The sequence below is a fragment of the Misgurnus anguillicaudatus genome, chromosome 18 (genome assembly GCF_027580225.2).
Source record: "Misgurnus anguillicaudatus chromosome 18, ASM2758022v2, whole genome shotgun sequence".
Taxonomy (NCBI): domain Eukaryota; kingdom Metazoa; phylum Chordata; class Actinopteri; order Cypriniformes; family Cobitidae; genus Misgurnus; species Misgurnus anguillicaudatus.
Window position 1 is genome coordinate 4,339,508 of NC_073354.2, and position 18,393 is coordinate 4,357,900.

Consider the following 18,393-nt stretch of genomic DNA (forward strand, 5'->3'; position numbering starts at 1 on the left):
TCGCTCTGTCTTTATCTAACATGTTTACTTGAAACAGAACAGCAGCTGACTCTAAGCCTGAAACTGAATTTCTGTTTTTATGTCCTTCTTATTGTATAATTCTTATTATTTTTTCCTGTCCCTGTTTTGTAATCAAACATAGGCTGCATTGAAACAAAGCATAATTGAAAATAGCTGTTTAGAATGCAACGCATTTAGTAATTTACTGTTCACTTTGCAATGTGGGCTAGTATTTTTTTTGGGGGGAGGGGGGAGAGATGACACACCAGAAATATCCAGCATGTAAAATAAACAAAATAAAAGCCTTATGGGTTAGGTGTTACTATTGCTATACATTTACCAATAAGTGTTGAGTTATGGTGGATTTGACAGTAATTACAGAGTTAAAGTTGTTAAACACCCAGGATGAGGAAGTTATTATTCTGCTGTGTGAGATGAACATATAATATTATATATATATATATATATGATTAAAAGTGAATTTAGGTATGCTTGGTCTAGTTAAGTCTGGTATCCCGCAAGGATCAGTACTGGGCCCCTGACTAGCTTTTACATAGTTCACTGGCCTAAATTATTATTTCTATGGAGATGTTCTATTTATTAAATTGTTCAACTCATTTTAAAGCCACTAAATCTGCGATAAAAGCATATCAAAATAAGTGACAGAACAAACATGTGGATTGAACAGTAAATAAGCATGTTTAATTCACAATGGTACATTTGACAGGTATATATATATCAAAAACATTTCAACTGAGGTGGTACATTTAAAGTCCCTAGTGAAACAAACACTCTGCCTGCACATATATACTATGAGTTTACATCCAATCTAGATATTCTTTCTAGGAAACTCACTAAACAACTAAAATCATAAAGACAAGCACATTTCCATGTGTTTCATAAATTGCATATTTTCACCCATATATTATCAAATGCTAAAGTTTGTAGATATAAATAACGTAGTGAAGAAGAGTTGATATTCCGACATTGTTTTCTAATAAAGGCCACCGAGTAGATTGTGCGACACCCCAAGGAACGCCCAGTGCCCATTCCCTATTTCAAAAAGGAACTCCCTTGTCTCAAGGTTTACAAAAGTTGCTTGGTTTCTCCCTCAAAGCTATAATTATTTAAACAATTATATTTGGTCATGCACAGCTGCCACAAGAGCATTTGTCATAAATCTGAGGTCCCTTCCCTTCAACAACAGCATGTACAAAACTTTTCATTCACCCTCCAGCAGTCTGACAACATACAAATGTTCAACAGCATTCACCTTTAGTTTTGATTGACAGAACACAAACGGCAACAGTTCACATTGAACAATAAGAGAGGGTCGTCTAGTTCCTACACGATCTAGATTCAGTGCTAAAACACAGCAGCTTGAATTATAGGCATTGTGAAATACTTTTTCTGATGTCTAATAAAACAGATCGTCTAAAAGAGTGAAAGATTTAACAGCATTCTTTTAAAACATCACATCTAAAAATACTCTAGGTTAAAGCATAGATCATTTGTTTTGAGGGAGGCGAATAAAATTCACACTTTTACCTCTAATATCTTAATAATACCAAATCTAAATTGTACAAAAAATATTTAATTACCAATAACTTAAACACATAAATTATAACGTCTCTCACAAACGTTGAATATGACTAAGAAAACAAATAGAAAGTGAAAGATAAAATAAAAAAGATGGGTAAAAAACAATACTGGTCCAGACATCTCTACTTGGTCCAGCAGCTGGACTTGAAAATTGCATTTCATTCACAGAAAAGACACGAGTGTCTGACGTCCTGTATAGAGAGAGAAGCTTTGGCACGGACACACCAATCAGATAATGCGATAAACACACATGCAGAAGGCTTTCCTCTCACGCCTATTGACAGTGTCACTATGTTTGTGTAGTATCTGTGTGCTGTGATCATGAACGAGTGCGTTTGGGCTCGGGTCTTCTCACAGCATAGCAGAAATAAGTCCGTCAACTGAACCGAAACGCACGGATCCTGACAGATCCTTCTCCATCTAAACCGCTTCTCACAACGATGACTCTATATCCTTGGTGATTATCACCGGACCTTCCGACCCGAGTGTGCTCTCCACAGATTCGCTGATAATCTCCAGAGAAGTTGCGGTAGAAACCGGGAGCACCGTTGGGGATTTGGCCTCGCCGGGTTTCTTCTGCTCCGTCGCTCCATCTTGTTTCGCGCCGTCCGCTGCGCCGCAGCACAGCTTTGGAGCGCACTGCGTCCTGCAAGACAACTCGCAGAGCGACGCGCGAGAATCCGAGTTCATCGTGACGAATTCCGGCTGAATGGTGGTGGCGTGGATGCCCTCGTCGTGGAAAAAGTCCTTGAGGCGTTTGGCTACGTCCATGTAGGAGGTGGGGTCGTGGCACTTGATGTGTGCCGTAGCTATGATGCGGCTGCCCGCCAGCTGCCAGACGTGCAGCTCGTGCACGGCCAGAACGCCATCCAGGTCCCGCAGCCGGTTGTTAAGTTGATGTATGTCGATTTGCTTGGGCACAGTTTGTAGCAGGATGAGCGCCGACTCCTTCAGCAGCGGGTACGTAGTGTACAGGAGGATGCAGACCATGATGACGCACAACGTGGGGTCCAGGTAAAGCACCCAGCAGGGCCCAACTACAGCCGTGTTATTGTTTCCGTGGATGCTTGTGTTTTTGTCGTTCGGGTGGTCTCCACAGTGTCCGCCGCCACAGGGGTTCTCGCAGGTCATGCCTGGCTGGCATGGTGTCCACACAAAATTGAAGATGAGGGCGTTGATCACAACGATAACCGAACCGAGAGCGTCGCCCAAGACGTGCAGGAAAACACCTCGCATGTTGAGCTGGGAGGCCGAGTCGTGTGCAAGGTCCTCATAAGTGCTGTCGCTGATCTGCAAATCCAGACTGTCGCTATGACATACCTCTGCAAAAATGAAGAAAAAAAAAACAAGTGTTAAGGAAAATTCCACATGCTGACAAACGGAATGTGTATTATCATTATCTGTGCTTTATCATGAATAAACCACAGGCCAATCTGCATCAAAAACTATCTGTGTTATAATAAAAATAAAAACATCATGAGGAACATTAAATTAGGCAAAAGCAGTTATTCTTCATTTACAAAGCTATCATACGGCTTCAGAGGGAATATACTGCACAAATCACTCCTACGCTAATTTTCATTTTTGGGTGAACTATTTGTTTAACAAATTTTAACAGCCATGTGTTGACTACAACCAACCTCATTGGGGAAATTAATGTAATGTTTGTCTCAAAACCCATTTGGGACCTTGCGTCTATTAATATGACCTATTTAAGGTGAGTTTATGATTCACTGATGTCTGCCAGTGATGTAACCCCATCTGTTCATCTCAGCTGCCCTTAACATGCACAAAAGGCCTCATCTGAAATTCCTTCAGATAAGCACAGTAGCTGTTTTGACACGTATTTGTAATAATCTGTTGTTTTTGTGAAGGAGGCCAACTACAGTACCGTTATCAGATAACAACAGATACAGATGCAGAAAGTATCTGCACATTACTGGCTCTACAGCCATTTTGCTTTAGACATAAAAACCATGTTATGAAACAAACATGTTTAAAAAATAATAATATTGATTACATGCCAACCCTTTCTTTATTATTTGGCCCGATGAAAGCCAAAAATAAATAGTAAACCCTTCAACACGGTTCATCTCAGGATGAGATTTCAAGATGCTGCTTAATAAAATGGCATATTTTATAACATTTTTTATATTTTACAAATTGTGGGCAATTTAATTCCCAAAATTAGACCTTTGTGGGGTGTTTTCCCGGACAGGGATTAGACTAGTCCTAGACTAATATAAATGTAAGGGCTGTCCAAACTGAAAACAACTTGCACTGACATATCTTAAAATACACCAGTGCCCTTTGTTTTGCCATGTTTGTTAAAACTAGTTATTTTCCTAATTAAACTAAGGCCTAGTCCTGGTTTAAGCTAATCTCTGTTCGGGAAACCACCCATGTGTGTTTGAATTTCCTAATATATAAAATGAGAAAAATATATATTTTAAATAATAAAAGATTAGTAAGTGACCCTATAAACTACTGAATGGTAGTTTACATACTGCTTAAACATTATGTAAGGAATAACTGACCACAGGCTGTTGAATTATTTAAAAATAATGCCGTTACACAGCGGGGGCGCTTTATTTTCAACTATACCACGGGCCCGTTGAATGCCCCAATCTGATTGGTTGAGAAATGTTTCACGGGTGTGGACTATTTTTCTGTCAATCGGACACCTGCCTGTCAAATGTCTTAAAATAACAACCAAAGCAATGTTTGTGGTAACTGTGGTATAAGCGGAATAATCGACTCCTTTAAATTATTTTAAATTATACCACGCTTCTGTTGAATGCTGCATTCTGATTGGCCGAGAAATGTTCCACGGGTGTTGATTATTTTTCTGTAAACCGCACACCTAACTTGTTAAATGTCTTAAAAATAGGCACCAGAGCAATGTTTGTGGTAACCGTGGTATAAGCGGAATAATTGGCTCCGGTCCTTTGAATTATTTGAAAATAATTCGTGTTGTGCCGCATTACCACCTTGGTGTGCATTATTTTCTTATAATTCAATGGCCCGTCGTCAATTATTCCTTACATAATTCACATCCGCTGCGTAAAGGGGCTTTGTGTCCATCCGCATTACCACCTTGGGTGTGTATTATTCTCGAATAATTTAATGGTCAGTCATCAATTATTCCTAACGTAATGTTTTAACAGTATGTAGACTACCATTTATTAATTGGGTGTGCATTATTTTGCAATAATTCAAAGGACCAGAGTCAATTATTCCGCTCATACCATGGTTACCACAAACATTGATCTGGTGGTTATTTTAAGACATTGATAGGTCAGGTGTGCATTTTACAGAAAAATAATCACACCCGTAAAACATTATTCAACGGGCTGTGGTATAATTGAAAATAATGCACACCCGCTGTGTAACGGTATATTCCTTCTCAACCAATTAGAATAAAGCATTTGATATACTGTAATATATAATAACTTATTACGGGATAATTTATACAGGGTAAAGAATACATTCATTGATACATCTATTATGTCGACATTATTTTGAAAACCGATCAAGTAAAGCTTGGCAAAAACTTGGCAAAAAAGTGTGGCACTATCGTTTCGTAAAACCAGAGAAACACACGCACTATTATCAGGCCTTAACATGACTAACACTCCCTTACTGGCTTTTAATATCATATCTACTATGAATCTGTTCAGGTCTAAAGAACAAAACCCAATTTTACCGGCTCCCCTCCGGTCCGGATTTACGCCATTTGGACTGCAGTTGTGATTCCCGACCAGATTATTGGTCTCCTCTGCCGCGGACCGAGTGTCGACCGGCGTCTCGGACCTGCGGGCTTTTCCGTTCTTGTGTTTTTTGTTCCCCCCGTGGCTGTGGCCGTGTCCTCCATGGGAATGGCCGTGCCCCCCGCCACCGGCGTGTCCGTGAAACAGCCAGAGCCCGAGCAGGTTGACCACCAACCCCGCGGCACCCACCACGATCACCACCACGGGCTTGTCGATCTCGTGTGGCTCCGTGAAGCGCCCGACGGCTTCCAGGATGATGGTAAAGCAGAGCGCGGTGAGGAACACAGCGTTGACCAGCGCGCCCATCACCTCGGCCCGGATCCAACCGAACGTGTTTTTGTTGGTCGATTGGGTCTTTTCGGCGAACCGCACCGCGACCAGAGCCACGAGCAGTGCGATCACGTCCGACAGCATATGAAAAGAGTCCGACAGCATTGCGAGAGACGATGTGACCCTACTTACCACCACCTCCACGATGAAAAAGCCGAAGGTGAGTGATAGCATACATAGCAGACGGACCCGGTTCGGAGCGCAAGCCATGTTTTCACCGTAGTACGCACACAAAACAATAACGCTTTATCGAAACACGGCACACTAGGGGTTAAAATCCCCTCACTGGACTCGTTCCGACCGGTTATCCGTCCGTGGTGCGTTGATCCTCGCGTACTGAGCACTAAGACCGGTCCGGTTTTACAGAGCTGGAGCTGCAGACGGTTGAAACTTTGCACCCGGACCGGCGAACTTTCCACACGGAACTCATTCAGCATCTATCTACGCCCATTCTTGTCTGCGATTGGATGAGGGCTAGGGACTGAGGTAAAATTACCACACCCAATTAAAAGCGGAAAACCAGACTGCTAAATTCAGTTTCTCTCTTGACACGAATAAACAGCGCTTTATTTTGATGAATAAAAACAATAGTGCTTTTTCAGTAGGGCCCACTTCTTTCCTGGGGAGATGTTCTCTTCATTCTCTGTTGATGGATAGAATACAACTTAAATATGCACACTTAAACAGCATAAAAATAATTATAAACATTTGCTGTATTCATTACAGCATTTGTTGCTAGTGGTACTCAAACAAGGTATTCAATTTCAGCTGAGTCATGATTTCCTTGTTTTTCTTTGCAGACTGCCCTTACAGATATGGTTTGATATCCTCAAAGGTGGAAATAATTACAAAATGCATTAAAAGAGAGCTTTAAATAAGGATAAAACAGCAAAACATGGGCATCAATACGGATTAAAATCCCATCACTGGACTCATTCCGATCGACAGTCCGGTTTTACTGAGCTGGAGCTGCAGACGGTTTAAACTTTGCACCCAGACCATCAAACTTTCCATTCAGAACTCATTTAGCATTTGTCTACGCCCATCCTTGTCTGCGATTGGCTGAGAGCAAGGGACAGAGGGAAAATTACCACACCCAATTAAAAGCCAAGAACTAGACCTAATTCAGTATCGAACTAAACTGAACTCCAAAACAGCAAACAGGAGTCTAAAACTATCAACTCTTTATTGCAAGGAGACAGATATTCCACGTAAAACACATTAAAATGTAAACTAATATAGTACATTATCATTTAATACAATCATCCAAACATATTAAAAGACATCTAAAATAAGGACATTTTTTGCACTCCACTGTACAAAATAAATAAAAGCAGCAATCTTGCATCCTAATGTACATTACTAAAAAGTCTCTGCACTTGATTGGCCACGCGATGCGTTATTTTCAGTAGTAAATCACACGTTCGTCGTATGGTGTTAGCGAATGCCCTGCATTTCTCTGGGTTTTGTTGGGTACAGCTGTTCCTCTTCACCAAAAGCCTGAATTCGCTTGTTAGCCCATTGATTCACATAACACTCTTCTTTTGATTTCGCAGTCCTCTCGGGTTTGCTGTTCTCCTTGCCATCACCTGCAAAGTGGACCCGCTTCTTTCCTGGTGAGATGTTTTCTTCATTCTCTGTTGATGGATAGAATAACAATTATAATCCACACACTTAAACAGAAAACATTTGCAGTATTCATTACAGAATTTGTTGCTATTACTAAATTTCAGCTGAGTCATGTTTTCCTTGTTATTCTTTGCACACCGCACTCATATGCCCTTACCTATATTGTTTTGTACCATCAGAGGGTGGAAATAATAAAAAAAGGCGTTAAAAGAGAGCATTAAATAAGGATAAAACAGCACAATATGGGCATCTGTCAATCACAGCGTTAAATACGATGTTAATACAAAATAGTTTTATACCTGTATCACTGGAAATGAGTACAGATGGCGCCCTCTGCTGACGTATCAGGTTATAGGCTTTCAACAAGCTCTCAGCTCTGTTAGACATACAAAATTAAAGTTATACAAATAACACTATGCAAAAAATAATTGTACTGTGTATCACAAAAACACTGCATGGAAAACTATTATTTCAGTAACACAGGTTGTATGTTTACCTTGCCAGCTTTTCATTTGATTGCTGTTCTCTTATACACAGCTCCTGTTCCCTTTCTGTAATAAATACAACAAAAGTACAGTGAATTAAATGTCTGAATATAGATTTTTTATAACTTTTTGTTTGTGTTTTGTGAAACTGAAGGTCAACTAATAAAGGTTTTGCCTGACTGATAACTAAACTGGGGGAGCTGATTTTCTACTTACTGCTTTATAGTTTTCATTTTAAAATCCATATCACAATTTGGCTGTGTAAATAGATAAAAGAATGATTTTTTTTTTTTGTTTAAACACGCAAAAATCGCATGTGAATGTTTTAAAGCAGGAGTGTCAAACTCAAGGCTCGCAGGCCAAATCCGACCCGCTCCTCAATTTATGTGGCCCACGAAAGCTTACAAATGATTTTATTGTTATTATACGTTTTATTTTTGCAGGATATTTCCTGCATTGATTTCTTTTTAGCGGCCGCCAAAACAAATTTTTGTCCCGCCAAAGTCTTTTTTTAATCATTTAATGTAATTAAAGGAGCATTTCACCCATAGATACATTAATCTTATTGAAAGTGCATCATATTTGTAGTTGAAATGTAACATACATTTCGAATTTAGTGCCTATTTGACAGAGAAAATGGGTGTTTGTAGTCTCACCCCCTCAACAAAGATATTGGACTTCCTGCTTTTAATGATGCAAAATGATGATTTTTACATCATTGAAAGAAGGAAGTGCAACACTGAAATCTGTATTTGGTTGTGACTCTTTTAAAGTGTGTGGGTCTTTTAAAGTTTTGACCGCTCCAATAGTTGTAAAAAAGTGGAAAATATGGCGTCAACTGAGCCTTGTTTGTAAAGCAGTCCTCTCCGAAATACAGCCGGGGAACAAACAAACTCATTCGCAATTACGTTGCTGTCCGGTAAAAACGAACTGCATCCACTGTTGTCTTAAGACAGGGAAAGCTAAATAAGGTTTTCTTCTCCTTACATCCAAAAACACACTTATTTTGTCGAACTATCTTGCTAAAACAAAGTTGTCGCGTGCTGTGCAATGATACCGGTGACTTCTACTGGACGGAGCAATGCTAATGCGCGTTCTCGATCTCACTTGACGTGCAGGGCAAGCGTGCTTTTCTGGGGGTAAAGGCCCATAAAAGGAAAATGGGGTCAATCAGTCGTAACGGATACCCCCATTCGAAAAAAAACTTTTTGAAACTTGTAGGAAAAAGGAGGTGTGAGTTTGGCTCAGAAATACTCTGTTACAAGCTCAACTGCTTTTTTGGCACTTTGCTTATGTTTAGCATGAGGACTCTTAAACTGTGTTAATAAGTCAGAATGAATGAAATAGCATTAAACCTCCCCTTTAAAGCTTGCAAATATAGAGACCTCATGCATATATGTTCTGTGACAAAACCTGATTCATAACAATCCCTTATAAGCAATCATCTATTATCGCTTTTCTTATCCTTAAGTGCAACAGTGCAAAGTAGGTCGCTTTGGATAAATGCGTCAGCCGAACACATAAATGTAACCGGTGAAAGAGTTTGTAATGTTAGAGCAGACACTTACGCTCCAGTCGCTGCTCTCGCTCTTTGAGGGCCTGCTCACGTTCGCGCAGAACCTGCTCCTTTATACGTAGTCCCGCCTCCGTCTGCCCGGGCTGCTCGGCGTCTGCTGACCTGCGTCGCTGCTTCTCCTGAAGTCTTCTTTGTTCTTGAGCCACGTGACCGGAGATCAAGCTGTTCTGTAGGATGGACTCCACTGAAGGCCTCAGATAGTCCTGACAAGATTACTCAATTACAAAAATGTCAATTCTCTTTTTGGATTTTATGACTACAACCTACATACATATTGGCAAGAAAGACTCATTTAATACTACATTTTAAGTTTTTGTCTAACCAGAGAATTTACCTTTAAGTTAAGCATTTTTGACAGAAGCGTGTTTAGATTCTCAGAGTATCGATATGGGATTCTTCGAAACTTCCCTTCTCGGATTTTTCCAGCAAGCTCGGTCTGGTTGTATGCTGTAAAAGGGGGACTTAAAAAAAAACAGACTCAGAATTTAATAGTGTCTGAATACCAAAACTGTAGGTTTCAAGAATTGCTACGGTGCATAACCACAATTCAAATAATATTAAGTTTTGTTATTACAGTTAATATATGCACACTATAAAACATACAAAATATATACTTACGATAAAGCACATAGTTCATAGAGTAAACACCCTAAAGACCATATATCTGATTTTTCATTGTAGGACATGCGATTTATCTGTTCCTGTAAATGCAAAAAGTGAAAATATGACTTGCACAATATCATATTTTGACAGAAACGATTATAAAAAAATTGTGGCACATTTAAATATTTTTATGTGCATGCAACCAGAGATGCCAGGCGTTCACAGCTAAACCCACCCAACTTGCCTAAAACTAGCGTAATCGTGTTTCCTCAGTTTAATTTTTAAAGTTTTTGGCAGGGTTCATCTGCTAAAGTGTGCATTACCAGTGCAAAATATCACATTATTGGGGTCGCTTCAACCCATGCACATGAAAAACAGCCCGCGGCAACAGTGTTAAAGTAGCCCTATTCCGTGGACTTGGCAATCATGCATCTAAAGCTCTGCGTATAGTCAGTTTTTATGTATACGCCAAACGTGCATGCACAGCCTAGCAAAGCATAGTTCATTTGACTTAATACATGTGTGCTGACATTCAACACATGCGCAACCTATGCGTACAAAAAGTTCCCAAAATCCAGCTCACTAGAGATTCTTTGGAGAAGCCGTTTGGAAATGTGGGACTTATTTGAGCACCACATGAGCGTTCCTAAAGAGGGCTGGGTTGAAAAGGACAACATGCCAAAAATGACTATATTATCTTTCTCCATGTGAATATGACACCTGAAAACATGTGCTTTGCTTTTAACCTAATTTCTCCATACCAGACTCCCTATAGTGAAATGTTTTCTTTAATCTTGTTCACTTTGGGATATAAATCTGTTTAATTCAACAAATTGATAAATTTACTCGAAATTCAATCTCATTCAAACCCCCAAATTATTTTGTAAGTGCTTAGACAATGCACAGCATGCATAACTTGTTTTTGCTGTGTTACGATGGTAATCTCATACCCTTATTTTTTCTTAACATAAAATAACAATGGCAGGGTTTTTTTGACCTATAAAGTCCAAATGTAGTTTTTCTTGGCCATTTTCTACCATCTCTCATAACCAAATTAAATACTTATCTTAATACATTTGTATATTGTGTGTTATTTTTTATCATATATAGTCTACCCCAGCTTTATATAGGTGGGCAAAACTATTCAAACATCTTGACCATTTATACAAAGCATCATGACTCGAGTTTTGTGCAAAAAGTATCTGATTGATTGACTACTTTCAGTCAAAAGAAGGAAGTCTATGAAAAACCTGTTAAAAGCTGTTCTTATTTTTGCATCTGTCTTCGGTGATACTTGTGCTACACAAAAAGAATCACTCTACCTTTAACAATTGTGTAATAGACATACAAATTCACTTAAACGTAATGACAACGACTTATGAAAGATGAAAGGACACTTACTGGTGACATGTAATATGGAGTCCCTACAAATGTTTTTGCAAAACTCGTGTCGTGGTTGAGTATTCGTGCTAACCCAAAGTCGCCAAGCTTCACGTTCTGTTTTGCATCCAAAAAGATGTTTGCAGGTTTCAGGTCACGATGCAGAACTGTACTGCTGCCGTCTTTTCTACCGTGACACTCTTTTAATGCCAGGGACAACTGTGCCAAAACTCGCAGGATGAATTCTTCCTCCAGGTAACGTCTGCAAAGAAAGTATATATTTATATTTATGTCCCTGGATCACAAAACCAGTTAAAAGTAGCACAAGTATATTTGTAGCATTGTAGCCAACAATACGTTGTATGATAATTATCAATTTGTATGCCAAAATTCATTAGGAAATTGAGTGCAGACAGATCATCTTCCATGTAACTTCCAACCGTAAATATATAAAAAAATTATCATTAGTAATATGTGTTGCTAAGAACTTCATTTGGACAACTTTAACACTTTAACTGGCCCAGCCCTTTTTGAGTGGGGGGTTGGTGAAAAGGTGATATACACCTTTAAATTAATATAACTCTGGCATTTTTTTTTTTGGTCTAGAAGCCTAATTTTGGTTTTAATTTTGGTAATTTTTGATTTTAAAGAAGACACCTCAAAGTTTTTTTAGGGAAGTGTCTGGAGGTGAAAATATATATTTTTTTTAAAGCAGTTTACATTTATTTGCAATAAATAAAAATGCAATATAGTATATAATTTTTAATACATAAAATTGTCAAAAAACTGAGGTTTGTGCTGGTTTGCTTTGAGGTTTGCTGCATACTTGTGTCACAAATGAATAAATTACAGTTACTGCATTATTATTACTGCTAAAAGGTTTTGAAATATGAAAACTACATTCTTAGACCTTTCCAACAATATATAGTTTGTCGTGATAGATTAACATTTACATAGAAAATATTGAAATAAACCTAGGTGTCCCACGGGTTAAAGGCGATTTCCTCAATATTTTGATTTTTTTTGCCCCCTTAGATTCCAGATTTTCAAATGGCTGTATCTCTGCCAAATATTAAATTATCCTAACAAACCATATATCAATGGAAAGCTTATTTTTAGATTTCATCTAACTCTTGACTCTTATGGTTTTGTGGTCCAGGGTCAGATATATTTGAAACATCATGTACATCATCAAAAGAAAAAAAAAATTGATAAAAGATAAAAGATAAAGGGGCGGTTTCCCGGACAGGGATTAGACTGGTCTTAGACTAAAACATTTTTAAGAGCTGTCCAAACTGAAAACAACTTGCACTGACATATTTAAAATACATCAGGGCTCTTTGTTTTGCCTCAAAATGCATATTTGTTAAAACTAGTTATATTTCCTAATTAAACTAAGGTCTAGTCCTAAAGCTAATCCCTGTCCGGAAAACCACCCCAAACAGTAATAATTTGTACCTCTCTTTGATGCATCTGTTGATGAGGCTGGCGAGATCTCCACCCTCACAGTACTCCATCACTATATATAGTGTTGTGTTCGTCCGGTCTATAATTCGGTCGTAGTATCGGACAATATTTGGGTGCTTTAGCTCACGGAGCAGATTGACCTCTGACACCAGCATCTGTTTCTCTGCCTCAGCCATGGTGCCATAATCCAGAACTTTCCACACCAGAATCTAAAAAAAAAAAAAAAATTCACACAATGATGTACTGTCTTTAGCCCTAAATATTACTCCACTTTCATTTAAAATATCTCGATAATTTACTTACCCCTGTCATCCAAGATGTTTATGTCTTTCTTTGTTCAGTCAAGAAGAAATTAAGTTTTTGAGGAAAACATTTCACGATTTATCTTAATTTGATAAGACTATAGGACCTAGAGCTGTAGCAGGGCTCGACATTAAGGCTTGCCCACTTGTCCGGGACAAGTGGATTTTTTGTAGGACAAGTGTAAGAGAAAATTAGTTGTCCGACTGGACAAGTTCAATTTCAAACAAAAATAAAATGGCATGTTACTTAACGTTATGTGGATGGATTTTGTTCAAAACTCATTGATTTGAAAAGCTCTGTCCCTGATTGGCCTGAATATCTCTGACGTCAGCCGGAAATGTGATGCTCCTTTTCATGTTTGAAAGATTCGCTCACAATGCAATGCTAACAGGAGTTAACTTACAGGCTGTGAGACCAAAGCGGGAGGAATTATGATAATGTTGGTCTTATCTACCATCACCAATCCCAGGAAGTAAACAGTTGCCTACAATCCTTGTGTTTGTTATAGTCCAAAAAAAGAGATTTACCTTGGAGGCGATAACTCGCGTTATCGTTTACTTTGGGGTTTGTACTTTTGCATATCATTAAAGGGGCAATAAGTAGGATTTTCCCCCATCTAGTGGTGGAATTGTATTTTGCATTCAAACAAACAGTGCTCTCTAGCGCCTCGCTTTTCCTAATGTGTGTTGCAACTACGGTAGCCATTATGTAATCACTGATCTCCTTGTCTGTTTTAACTGGTTAACGTGTTCTGAACGAAAACGTGTTGCGGTAGGCTAGTGCTTTTTGTCTCTCTTTGCTATTATAGTTTTTCAATATGGCGGAACGACATGGAAGCCTGCTTGGACTTACCCGTTCAATGTAAATAAAGAGAAGAAACTTTAAGCTTACAAAGAAAAGTCAGATCACTGGCAGAGGTCATTTGACACCAACGAGGAAAAATTTATGAATAAAGACATTAGCCTCTTTCACACAGTAATTCTGGTAAATTACCATGAATTTACCAGAAGGAATTTACCAGTAAATACAAAAATGTGCTGTTCACACATGCAGTGACGTTCCGTCTTTTTACCAGTAAGACATCATTCACACATCAGTATCAAAATACCGGTAAACTCGGAGAGAAAGCGGAAGTTACCTGTGGCGCGCGGCCGGCGAGCTCCGTCTGTGTCGTATTTGTAAACGGCGGGTTATGACTTAATATCCACGGTCCGTATTTTGTTGTTTTCACATCTGTGGCAAACGGTCGCGAAGTTGCTCATGACCAAACAACATTGCGTTAGGCGGCGTCAAACAGAACCTGCGCGTTTGCACATTAGGCTTCACAGATGGTGTGCTAAGGACGTCATCAATTTGGCAATTAGATGGTAAGCTGTTTTAAACAACTTTGGTGAAGAAATGTGGATGTTAACTTCAGGTGTGCTCGACTTTTAAGCAACATGTGTGTGGAAACGTCCGTAAACACTCTGGGGGAAACCGCGTCACCTGTATAAAAAACTTTCTGATTGGCCCGCCCGATCTGTCAGCGCGGTCTGACGTCATCTAAATGCCGGTAATGCTATATTTTTCGTTCACACACAGCGCTTACTGGTAAATTACCCTTAATCTTACAACCTGTCTTACTGGTAAATTGGGAGCACTGATTTACCGGAAAGGTTCTGTTCACACATGACATGTTAACTGCAATTTACCAGTAAATTACCAGTAAAGACTGTATGTGTGAAAGGGACTATTGATTTTGACTAATAAAATACTTAAAACCCTACTTACTGTCACTTTAACATGTACTAATACACACTCACACACCAAAGGAAATGTAAAATTGTGAATCGGACAATAGATGCTCTTTAAATTGAGAAAAATCCTGGAATGTTTTCCTTAAAAAAAAAAACGAATTTATTCTTGACTGAACAAAGAAAGACATAAACATCTGGGTCTGGGATGACATGAGGGGGTGTATATTATTATTGGGATTTTATTTTTTATTAAAGTGGAATATTCCTTTAATGGAACAATTCATTACGCTAATGTCATTCCAAAATCCTTTGTATTATTCTGTGAAAAAAAAACAATATTTGGAAAAATGATGCAGCAGATGTAAACATCAGTACACACTGTTGATGGTAACGTTATCCTTTGACTTCAGTAGTATTTTGTTTTTTCCTACTGGGCAAGCCAGTGGGTACCGTCAAATATTTACCATCATTCATCAAATATCTTCTTTTGTGTTTATGCTCAGGCAGCTTTACAACAAGGGTGAGTAAATGAAGACAGAATTTTCATTTTGGGGTGAAATATTCCTATATTATTATATTTAGTTAACTAATTATCATAGCAAATGAAAACTGCAATTAAATAACGTCAGACCTTTAACGTTATATCAGAATTAATATTTGCTAACATTCCGTTATCCAATAAAACGATATTTCTACATCTTTTAACTTAGATACTTGACACTTGCTGTGATATTAATCTAAAATCATGCCACATGCACTGCTTATGAGGATTGATCAGAACTTTACTGACTTTTCCATCTGATTTCCTCTTGATTTTCTGGCATTTTCCATAAGATCCACATCCTATGGTGAGCATCACCTCATAGTCTTCAGTTCTGGATGGCATGATCAGCAGCTCTAAACTTCAGACAAAAACACAGCTCAGTTACACATTAACATTACATACGCAGAAAGATCGATCCATACCGTTTAAAACCTTTTGTTTACTTACTGCTGGGGTTTGCTTCGGATGTCCGGTGTAGTTTGGTGCGTGTTTGAGTTTTAAACGCGTTATTGTTTCTTGTTTGTGTTGAGAAACCAAAAGATACAAACCAGCCGATTTCAAACGTGCACACAAACTCTAGGCTTTGATTGGATGCGCTCCATCGCTGGCGGTAGTTTCATTGGTCGATGTAACCACACAGTTTGCACGTTGCCAAGCATTGAAAAACCGCGAGAAAGCCCGGGAACAGCGAGAGAGTATTTTTAAAGGCACAGTACACCTTATATCAAACGTACGACAAGCAGCTGTTTTAGAAACAAAATGAATCACATTTGTTAAAGCTAAGCTTAATTTTAAAATATTGATCTGCGGTTAGCAAAGGTTTAAAAAAGTACTTACTCAACACGTCTCGATTTTTATAAGCTTTGCCATATTTAAACAGAAGAACACACAATAAACATTTAAACACATATAGGACATACCTTAGCTGCAGACCCGTTTTTGCTTTTCTTTCTTTCTTTTTTAATTCACACGGCACGCTATACTTTGTATGCTCTTCCACGTGGTGGTAGCAGAGAGTTTATAGTTGTGGGTGTGGCTGGAACAAAGTCCACGGCCGTTCCTCAATCCGAAGGCTGCAGCCTCCTGAGGTCGCATTTCCGGCCGCCATACGTCATCAAGATTGTCTTATTTTAGAATATGAACAATTATAAAGTTGACTGTTATTCTTAGTTAATCGTAACCTGTTGTAATATGCTTCTGGCTTGCAAATGTAATGCTTAGTCGTTAACATGATGAGTTTTTTTTTTTTTTTAATAAATATAGTTTGTGTTGTTGAGTAGCATCATTACCAAACAACTTTGTTGGAGATATATTCAGTACAGTTCGACTTGAGTAACATAAGCTTATGAATGTGCATCTTATGGGAAATGTTTTACTTTATTCTAAGTTTCAGCGTAGTAGTTATAACTATGGTTTAAAAAAAGAAACCAGACTACTGACAGCCATGCAGTAACAGCTGTCCTCTTCAGTTCTATACATACTGTATATTTGAGCAGGTTCAGACCACTACTCATATACCACCACAGCACCATTCATGTTAAGTTAGATTTGACCACACAAATAAAGAAAAGGTACTAGACAACTAAAAGTACTTGTACCATATGTGCTGAGGGACCCAGGGTTTATATTGCTCAGCCTTTGGGTTGTCCCACAGTTTAAGGTCCCTTGCCTGTGGCTTTAAATGCCCTTGTGTGTGTGTGTGTTCATGACTGGCTTTGCTGGCTTAAATGCAGAGGTCACATTTCAAGTACATTGGTCATTACGTCACTTTCACTACGTTTTTGTGAATTGCTAGATGTGTAAGATATAGCATAAATACATTAAAGGGCTCATATTATGCAAAATCCACTTTTACAAGGTGTTGGACATAAATGCGTGTTGGCAATGTGACAACATAATTATCCCACATTTACTTGCAACCAAATGATCAGTTTGTAATCGTATTGATGGCTCAATCTGATAGAAAAGCTGTCATGTAATCGACTGAGGTCGATCGGATGAAAAAATCCAGATCGTATTGAAAGGGGTGGTGTCGTCCGACCCGTGATCCGATCATCAGGAGAAAAGTGCGCATGTAAAAGTGTAATTGTAGTAATTTTTCCAATCATATGCAAATATATATATTGTGCTCATGCGCAAAAGAATTATGCTTAAAGGTGACATAGAATAATTGACCGAGGTATTTATCTTTGTTCTGTGATGTGACATGTAGACAACAAAATTTTGGTTGGGTCTGTAATGCCTTAGAAGCTATATTAGGGTGGGGGGTTTTAAATGCGTGGTTTTGCACCTATTTGGGCTTAACAGGCTACCTCATTATGAAATGCAAGCACTTGACACTGATTGGCTGCCTTTGCTGCCACTCAAAAGAATGTAAACTTCGCTGCAAATTATTTTGTAGAGGGAATTGAATGAGAGTGGGGGCAGTGAGAAGCATTTTATGTAATATGTATCCGTTGGTCAGATTGGGCCATTTTCTGGCGGACATTTCTAAAGGAGGAATTTCTATGAAACGGAGATGTTCAGAATGTATAGCACTTTTCGTATGTTCGTGAATGCGGGTAGACTACTGTTATTCAACTAAGACAAGATAAAAAAGTTTTCACCTTTAAGTTCTCGTCTTATATTTACCTCTTATTTACGCATCACATGATTCACATCACAGAAACATGCAATAGCAAGGTAATGGCGACACGTGTTGGGGTCAAAGTCATGGGGTCACACACTGTACATTCCATGTCTTTCATAACAGTACATAAAGCAATTAAATAGCGTCATGCCTTTTGAAAAGGGTTTTCTTTGCCTATCTGAAAACTTCTTAAAAACAACTCAACTTTGACTGTGTACATTTATCCAAAGACAAGGGGGGAACTCAATGAGAGATGCTGTGCGCTACATTGCCAAGTCCTCTGCTCTTTTGCAGACTTCAAGTTTGGGGCACTTTTAAACTGTTTGTTTTTTCTGTGTT

General features: G+C 38.7%; 2 protein-coding genes across 3 annotated transcripts; both read right to left on the reverse strand.

The window, feature by feature from the left end:
* Positions 1–676: 676 nt before the first annotated feature.
* On the reverse strand, positions 677–6,160 carry slc30a1a (solute carrier family 30 member 1a). The gene is made up of 2 exons (XM_073855606.1): positions 5,309–6,160; positions 677–2,924 (listed from the first exon to the last, which is right to left on the reverse strand). Exons 1-2 carry the CDS (start codon positions 5,910–5,912, stop codon positions 2,035–2,037), a joined length of 1,494 nt encoding a protein of 497 aa, XP_073711707.1. The 5' UTR covers positions 5,913–6,160; the 3' UTR covers positions 677–2,034.
* A 709-nt stretch (positions 6,161–6,869) lies between these two features.
* nek2 (NIMA-related kinase 2) lies at positions 6,870–16,267 on the reverse strand. 2 transcript variants are annotated; one of them, XM_073855608.1, is made up of 10 exons: positions 15,873–16,267; positions 15,672–15,778; positions 12,834–13,051; positions 11,397–11,637; positions 10,011–10,093; positions 9,727–9,853; positions 9,385–9,595; positions 7,828–7,882; positions 7,631–7,707; positions 6,870–7,339 (listed from the first exon to the last, which is right to left on the reverse strand). In XM_073855608.1, the coding sequence occupies exons 2-10, from the start codon at positions 15,765–15,767 to the stop codon at positions 7,140–7,142; spliced, it is 1,308 nt and encodes a 435-aa protein (XP_073711709.1). In that variant the 5' UTR covers positions 15,768–15,778; positions 15,873–16,267; the 3' UTR covers positions 6,870–7,139. The 2 variants fall into 2 exon arrangements, with proteins under 2 accessions (XP_073711709.1, XP_073711708.1); XM_073855607.1 differs by having other exon boundaries at positions 15,672–15,783; positions 15,873–16,264.
* Positions 16,268–18,393: the final 2,126 nt, after the last annotated feature.